The following is an 8691-nucleotide window of genomic DNA, read 5'->3' on the forward strand; positions in this document are numbered from 1 at the left end:
GACTCCCCTGGACACTCCTGTCTCAGCAGCCAGAGCTCCCAGGGTCAAACCGGACCCTCCCAGGCCCAGAGAAGCCATCTCACCTGTCTGCAGCTCCAGGGTCCCATCAGAAAAGTGCTCCTCTTAGCAGCTGTGGGGGAGGAGGGGGAGAGGGAGGAGGGGGAGGGAGGGGGAGGGGGGCTTTAGCCATCTAAAGCTGTGCGGGGAGGCTGGGCCACGCATATCGATATACCTCTGTGCTGCAGGTGCGGTGGGTCCGGACAGGGCCCACGCAGCCGGCTGCTCCATCTTGCCTGCAGGACCAGATGGGGGGAGGTGGGGAGGAGCACAGCTTTCCACCTCCCGCCACAAAGCCGCTCCTCCTCTCGTGTGGGCCACCCTGACGGGGGCATTCCAAAAATCTCCTTTGTTAGGTGGTTTGGTCCTGTGGCATTCCGAGTCATGCCCCAAACCCACTGCAAGGAGCCAATGCCAACTCATAACGACCCTGTGGGACAGGGTAGAACTGCCCCCATGGGTTCCCAAGACTAACTCGTTACTGCACTAGATAGCATAACGCACCCCTCCTCTCCCCCAGCCTTCTCCTGCAGAATGGTTGGGGGTTTCAAACAGCTGACCTCGGAATTAGCAGCCCAGTGGTAACCATTACCCCACCTGACTCTTGGGGCCGTAGCATAGGCTTTCCTAAACTGTCGCCTTTCCTGGGAAGAAGTCCTGGAGGTACCATGGTTAAACACTGGGCTGCCAACAAAAGGCTGATCGTTGGGGCCCACCCTGCAGAGGAAAGACCCTCCCATACACATCACAGCCTAGGAAACCCTGCGGGGACTTTCTAATGTCCCAGGAGTCAGAGCCCACTGGATGAGTCAGCGACTGGTCTTAATGAGAGCATATTGTCCGCGGCTGGTTGGGGTCCCACCTGACCCTTCAACGGGCAGCCTAGCATTTCGCCATGTCTATACCAGCGCTCCTTTAAATCCTTCAATCCCACTGCCCGCAATCCAATTCCGACTCCTAACGACCCAAGAGACAGAGTTGAACTACCGGTAGGATGTCCAAGGCGGTAAAGCTTTACCAGCGCAGCCAGCCTCAGCTGCCGGTGTTCGGGGCCCCTCAAGTCAATTCCAACACACGGCAACCATGTTTGGAATAGGGTTTGTATGGGGTTTCTGAGACATCTCGGCAGTCCACTGCCAAACCCAGCGCCAACCTCCTCGCGTTTATCTCGGGGACTGGAACCCACAAGTTCAACTAAAAGAGAAGTTGCTTAACTCCAAACCACTCGGCCTCTTAAAACTGTGTCCAGAGAAGACTCAAATGCTACCTGTCCTGAGAGAGAAAACGCTACACAGACCCACTGAGTGAGGTTGTTCTGCACCTGAGCGGGGCAGCGCTTATCTCTCCTCCTCCTCCTTACAGGACCTCCTGAGCAACGCGCGTTACCACGCCTCCCACCAGCTGGGCACATTTATCACCCCTTTATCACCCCACCAGGCGGGGCACACAGGTGCTCAATGAGCCCTCCCCCACCTGACAAAGAGGCTGAGGGCCAAGAACCCACGGCAAGCCTTATAAGTGCCAGCTGAAGAGGACCTATTCCGTCCCCAAGAACGTCCTGCCCCCTCCCGGTCCCAGGCACCGCAGAAGGGCGATGACCGAAACCGAAACAAGGTGAATCATAAAACCCACATGTTCGCACCGGGAATGGGCCTTATTTCAAATGCTTCCAGAATGAACCTGTTCCCTTGGTGGTTTCCGCCCGTGTGGCCAATGACACCTGATCTGACCCAGGGGTCAGCTCCTTCTGACCCATTTGAACTTTCCCTACCTGTGGGAGTAGCAGGGACGCTCCCGGAAGCTGATGCCCCCTCCGCAGGTCCGGCTGCAGGGGTTCCACTCGCCCCAGGGGCCCCACACTGTGCTCTGCCGCCTGGGCCGCCTCTCCTTCTGGGCCTGGAGGAGAACCAGTCAGCATCACCGCTTCTACCCAGGCCCGCTGGGGGCACCGTGGCCCTCAAGGTCATCCAAGGGTCACTGGAGGTCCTGCCCGATCAGGCTTGTACCGCACAGGATCCTGGGACTCCCCACTAAGAGCCTGCCCTCCAGAACGCATTCATTTCCAGACTATAGGCCTATCCCCAAAGAGCTGAGGCACCTGGGGAAAGTCTGAAGTTCCAGGGGCCACCTGGGGGCAGGGGCCCTGCAGTCAGAGGCAGTTAGAGGGTCCAAGCATTTGGAGGCCAACATTGATATAGGGGAGGGAGGTCTTTCAAGAAGGAAGGGAGGCAACTTAGGGCTGGGCCTCCCCCTCAGAGAGTGCCTGACTCCCAGAGGAGAGGTGGGCCCTGTCCCTGTTTACAGGTCTCTGCCTTAAGTAAACCACCTGCCTTACCGGGAGGAGCAGCCACCCCCTGCACTAGCTCCTGCTGTCTGCCAGGCTCCGTGGAGGAACGGTTAAGGCGGAGGCAAGGAGGCCAAGAATTTCTCCCCTGAGACGACCTCCTGACTGGTGCGGAGTCTGAGAATAGAGATGCGGCAAGCGTGCCCCTGGGTGGGCAGCCCCATGCTTCGCCAGGGTGGTCTGCTGTGGAACAGCACACGGGAACGTTGCTGCACTTGCTTTGCCCTGTGGTGACCTCACTTCCGGAGTTTGCTGCAGCTCTAGCCTGTTAAAAGAGGCACCTGATCTAATTACTTGGTGGGGGGGAGGGGCGAGGGTCATGGTCACTTCCTTCCAACCTGTGGCAAGGATTCTAGGGGTTCACCAATAGCCATCCTCCCCTTCGTGTGAGAACGTTAGACTATACAACATAAAAAGCGTGTTGCCCAGTTAAGTCCGGCTACGTCAGTAAGCTCTGGTTTAAATCCAAGGGTTGAGCAGCTACCTCTGGGGAGGTTCCTTCAAAGATAGCCTGCCCCCCTTTCCTTCTTGCTCCTGCTTACTTCCTGCCAGCTGGATAGTAGAAGTGATGGCTGGAGTTGGAGCAGCCTTCTAGACCAGGCGGTAATTTTAAGACAACGCAGCAATGATAGAAGGATCCTAGAGCCTGGAAGGCAGGCCTGGGACACAGGACATCTGTGGACTTCCTATCTAAGGGTGTTGCATAAGGGATGAATCAAGTTGGTCTTGTGGAAGCACTGTGATTCAGGGCTTTCTCATGAGATTAGGGTCCGAACTGAATCTTTTCCATTTCCTGCCAGGAAGCACTGACACCTTGCAGCTGGTACCATCAGCACGTTCTCTCAATACTCAGAACAAGCTGATGAATCCTGTTACCTGGATACGGAAGACTGAGGACCTCACACAGAGCCAGTGGGAGACAATGGCAGGTTGGAGTTATCTCCCGTCCGCTCTTGGCTGAGGGAGGCGAGCGTCAAAGGACACCCAGGAGGAGAGCTAAGGACAGGTGTCCGGCTGGACTGCACACTTTACCAGGAGGCGAAGGTGTCACCAACAATCTCTTGGAAGAATCACTCCCATTTTCCAGAGAAAGAACTCAAGTCCTAAAATGGAAAAGCAAGCTCTCCCTTCCACAGTCTGCTGGGAGCCTCTCGGGACTCGGGACTCGGGTGGGGAGGAGCCAGGCTTCCTTGCCCGCCCCCAGTTGGGCAGTGCTCGTTTCTGACAGTCCCGACTGCACGCGCACGGTTGCTCTTGTATAAACCCTGGCTTGGGACAAACCACTCAAAACTCGCTGAGCCAGCCACAAAGCACAGGAGAAAGGCGGCCAGTCCAAAGGTCTTAGTTTCCACTTTTAGAATCATCTACTCCTTCCCTTCAAACCGGGGCAAAATTTCCAAGCTGTGGGAAACCAGTGAACCGGAATATTGACAGTCTCTCACCCAAATTTAAACCGAAATGCACTTGGATCCGCTTTCTGTTTTGAAAAGAAATGGGATGTGTGAGGGGTGAGGAGTGGCTTTCCTAAAGATAGCCAACAGTCCAGGCTTGGATTCCAGGGTCCCGCACCCCAAATTCTCATCACATTATATCAGGAAACAGCCCTCAAGGGGTGGGGCCTCATTACTAAATAGCCACTGACCAAGGTCTACTTAGATTAAGGTGACCAGATTTTAACATTGGTAAAGCGGGACACCATTGATAGAACTCACATCCTGGCGAAATAGCCACACGGCAGCTGAAAACTGTATACCCTAGCTTGTGCATTCTTTCCCAAAATCGGGACTTTTTTAAAACACTGCGGGACACAGGACAATTTGATAAAAATCGGGAGGTCTGGTCACCTTAGCTTAGATGTCAGTCTCCGCTCCTGGGGCACAGGGTGAGTCTCCCCACACCACTCTTCCTCGGGTCTGCCCTGGGCTTACTGGTATGGCCCAGGCCACAAGGGACACCCCTGCCCCTGAGTCGTTTTGTGGCCATGGGTGGAGAGGTAGGGAGGAGGCCTGGCCTGGCCTGCCCACGGGGCCTTACAAACATCTCGTTTCATGTGCCTGGCAAACTGTGACCCAAGCATCCTCTTGCTGGGGGCACCCACCAGGGGAGCGACCTACCTGACCCTGACTGCTGTGGACTATACCACACTCTCTCTCCGAGACAAGACAACATTCCATCGAGCTTCCCTGTAATTAGCAGGACCATGAAGGGCACCCATTGTGTGAGAAGACATAAGGAGTGGGTCTATCCCAACCTCAGCCGGGCCTGTTCTCACCTGCCTCTTGCTGCTCTGTTTGCACGCGAGAGAACAAAACACCCCACCCTACCCCTTCTCCTGCAGCCCCCACCTGGAGCAACTTGGAGCCCCCTTTCCAGCTTGAGCTGTTCCCAGGGGACTCACACAATGTGTGTGGCTGGGTGCTGGTGTCCACGCAGTGGGACCTCCTAGGCCAATCTCCGGAAGCATCGCCCTGGCAAGCCTGCCAATCAGGGGGCATGCCTTTGCTTTGTGATCTCGTTAATCACCCCTCCATTCTGTCCTGTCAGCAGAAAGGTTTCCAAGAGAAGGTGTTCTCAACTCAGCCGGGGCTCCTGCCCCACTGAGAACCAGTAACGGGAACCCAGAACCAGAAACGGAACCCGAGAGGCCGCTGTCTGGGAGCCTGGGCCATACTGCCTCCACAGCAGGGCGTGCGTGCACGCGCGTGTGTGTGTGTGTGTGTGTGGGGGGGGGGGGTGTGGATGGGTGCACAGGGGATCCCTCAACCCAGGTGTGTGTGTGTGTGTGTGGTGGGGGGTGCACAGGGGACCTCTCAACCCAGGTTTTGCCAGGAGCACACAGAGAAGTCTCCTCAGGGTGTTTCAAAAGAACAAAGGAGCTAACAAAACCCAGGTGCTTTGCAGGCAGCGATTGCAGGGCAAACCCATGGGCCCTATAATCTGCAGATTAAAGCGGCCTGAGACTCAGAATTGTAGGGCCGTGCGACCTCATCCCAGGGTCTCCACACTCTCAAGGCGCAGTGGTCAGCAGCTGGGCAGCGAGAGGAAGGGTGTGTAGCAAGGAACCTGGGAAAGGGGGCACTCAGGGCACCTGGGGAGGCAGCCAGGTGGGGATGTGAGGAAGAGCCCTGTACCCCCACAAGGATCTCTGGGGAATGTCCACAGCAGCCCTGGTCCCCTGGCCCTCCTCATCCTCGTCCTAGGCTCCCATTTCCACCGGTGGCATTTCCAGAGCAGCAAACTCTTGGTCCCTCCTCTCTCCCTCCTGCCTGCCTCTCAGAAAGGTGGGCAGAACTGTGGGTCTCCCGTGGGAGAACACCCGCAGGGCACGGAGCCTGGCTGCCTTTGTGCCTTCTACTTTTTTGCCAATGCTCAAAGGAGCCCCCAGGCACCAAGTCGAGCAGCACCCATTTCTGCAGACCCTCACCTTGCCAGAAGTTGGTCCTTAGTGACCCAGGGTTGTGGGCTATAGACTACTGGGACTTTCGATTATTCCTTTGAGGCCCACAGCATCCTTTGTAGACCAACCCAGAAGGATTTGATTGAAAACCCCACTCAGTGACCTGGGCTTTACCTCAAACTCACCTGCAGCAGATTTAAGGAACTGACATGCCCGCTTGTACTTCAGGCTGAAATGCCCTAGTGTGAGAAGCAGCTGTCTGCTGTTCTGTGGTCAGCACTGGTCATTGGTTCGAATCTCTTGCTTTGAGAGTGTCTAATGAATGGTGACCCGGGACTACCATATATTTGCTATTTTTATGCCACCTTGCTTATGACATGTATTAATCTGTTAGGCATGGTTCTGCCTTTGTGAATGAGTGTTATTGAAAGTTTTGCCTGATCACCGACCCCCACTGTTTTTGTAAATAGTGTCCAGTCACTTAAGGGTTTAATCTGTACAAATCAACATGTATTGTGATCTGAAGCCAGCTATACTTGTATAACTATCTCTTCTCAACTGTGTGTTAAATTCTATACCATTGGCTAAATTAATGACACTGTCAATAGAATTACCTTATGCCTCAGGGAGGGGGTGGGGCGATGATTTATAATGGTCTCTATTATAAAATCATGATGATGTCTCTAAAGCGAACCAGAGACATACATAAACCACAGATCTATGAATGGATTGGGGCTCGCATGTAATTCTAGCCACAGTCTAAGTACAATTAGTGCTCATGTGGCCCTGCCCAATGCTCGCACGCCTCCCTCCCCCATGAAGAGATCCCTTAAGTAAACTGTGCTGAAGAAAGCAGACAGCGGCAGCTATCAGAATCTCACCTGGAGTCTGAAGGGCTTGTCTTCACACAAGCAGCCATCGACATGAGGTGTCAACTAAGTCCACATGGAAGAAGCACACCAGCCTACGTGGTGCCAAGGATTGGAAATAATAAATTCTAAATCCTTTCTAAATAAAATCTAAATCAAATTGTGTTTGACCACCTGGTCAGATACCGAAGGCTATGAATGACAATGGAAACTCAAATTCCTTTGCAGAGTCCCCACATGGGGACACCCCTCTGACCAGACAGCAAGGCTATCAGACAGCACTGCAACATCGACTATGGCAGGTGTCACTGGGTAAAATGGAATACTACCTTGTCATTTGATCTCCCTCTGAGTCCATTTTAAAGCTGTTTCGATTTTTAACATTTTCTGCTTTCTTTTTGACTGAGGGTTGTTTTGTTTTTTATGTTGTGCCCAGTCATTCATGTTGGGTTTCTGTTTGTTCATTTGCTTGGTTCCTGTTCACGGTTTGTGCAATTTTCTGTATATGAAATCCAGGAGAGATCGATCTATATGATAGTAACTGAATTGATCATTGGGGGCATGGCCAGGAGGATGGGGGCAAATGAGCTACCAACAAGTGTAAGAAGAAGATATTCTGACACTGATGGTGGTGGTTGCACAAATCTTCTGACCAGATACATTGTATGATACGGGAATATATGCCAATAACACTCTTTTTAAAAAGAAGTTGGTGCTGCAATCTAGAAGGCCCCATGTCCTCGCGCCCATCAGATGTCCAGGGAGCCCTCCCTTCCTTTGGGCCCCCGTTAAAGAATGCTTCTTCTGCTTACCAGTTGGCTGCCTGCTTATATTTGCACTAATACAATAACCATTGGCCACAGGTGGCGATTTAAACTTGAATTAAAAGCAAACAAAAAACTCAGTCCCTCAGTTGACTGGCCACATTTGAAGTCCTCGATGGCCACAGGGCCCTAGTGGCTATCGGGCTGGACAGCACATTCCATCAGCTCAGGAAGTTCTGTTGGGCAATCTTGCTCTAGATTAGTGTTTCTCAACCTTCCTAATGCCACAACCCTAATACAGTTCCCCATGTTGTGGTGACCCCAACCATAAAATTATTGTTGCTCCTTCATCACTGTCATTTTGGTACTGTTATGAATCAGGCAACCCCTGTGAAAGGGTCGTTCCACCCACAAGTTGAGAACCGCTGCTCTAGGCCCAAGCACAGTCTGGCTAAGGGGACAGCCATATTTGGTCCCATGCAGGTGTGGGGTGGGCCAGCTAGGCCTGCACTCTGGCTGGTCCCCAAATCCCCTGCACCCACACTTGGAACACTCACGGGGGAGGGCGGTTCTTAAAGCACCCACATTCCGGGGGGGAAGGAGGTAGAGGTGCCATCCCTGCAGTTCAGGCCACCTTGGCCGGGGCTGAGGCTCACCTCCTCCAACCCCATCTTGCCCAACGCTGCTCTTCTCCTGGGAATGTTGCCCCCACTGGCTCCAGACTGCCATGGGCAGCTGCTCTCCAGCCCCACACCTTCTCCAAGGCGTTCTCCCCTGCTTCCCAGCCTGCCCAACCACCAGGGCGGCCAGCTCCTCCTCACTTCCTCCAACAGGTCCCCCGGGGGTCCATCGCACTCACCGAGCGCCCAAGCAGCGGGGCCAGCAGCAGGGGTGCTAGCAGAAGCAGCTGCATCTCCACCTGAGGGAGAGGCCAGGGTTAGAACAGTGGACCTCGGGGTGGGGGGTCACTCCTTTCCCTCTGCCCAAGGTGACCAAGAGACCCACAGAGAGGTGTGAGGTAACGCCATGGTGCACAGTGGAGGGTGGAACATGGGGCACCACACCAGCTGGGCATCTCGCACAGGGTTGGAAAAAAGGCAGACGTTCAGAAACAACTGGCAGAAGGACAATTCAAAATATGCCTTTGGTGGAAAACAGTTCAGATCAGTCATCAGATTCGCTGTGTCCCAAACTTGGGAAAAGATTTCTTTCAAAATAACCATTCTGTCAGCATTTACACCCTGCCCAGGGGAAGGGCCA

The 8691-nt window shown here is 53.9% G+C and overlaps 1 protein-coding gene across 1 annotated transcript in view; it reads right to left on the reverse strand.

Annotated features, from left to right (window-relative positions):
- Positions 1–8347, reverse strand: part of PAPLN (papilin, proteoglycan like sulfated glycoprotein) — a 43532-nt gene extending 35185 nt beyond the window's left edge. Inside the window, exons 1-4 of the mRNA XM_045288184.1 lie at positions 8291–8347; positions 1829–1953; positions 233–293; positions 10–17 (exon numbers count right to left, since the gene is read on the reverse strand). Of these exons, the coding sequence (XP_045144119.1) occupies positions 10–17; positions 233–293; positions 1829–1953; positions 8291–8344 (248 nt within the window). The 5' untranslated portion in view covers positions 8345–8347. The remainder of the gene's footprint in view (positions 1–9; positions 18–232; positions 294–1828; positions 1954–8290) is intronic.
- Between the last annotated feature and the right edge of the window lie 344 nt (positions 8348–8691).

The sequence above is a fragment of the Echinops telfairi genome, unplaced genomic scaffold (genome assembly GCF_000313985.2).
Source record: "Echinops telfairi isolate 266 unplaced genomic scaffold, ASM31398v2 ScPeMD7_18;HRSCAF=68, whole genome shotgun sequence".
Classification (NCBI taxonomy): Eukaryota; Metazoa; Chordata; class Mammalia; order Afrosoricida; family Tenrecidae; genus Echinops; species Echinops telfairi.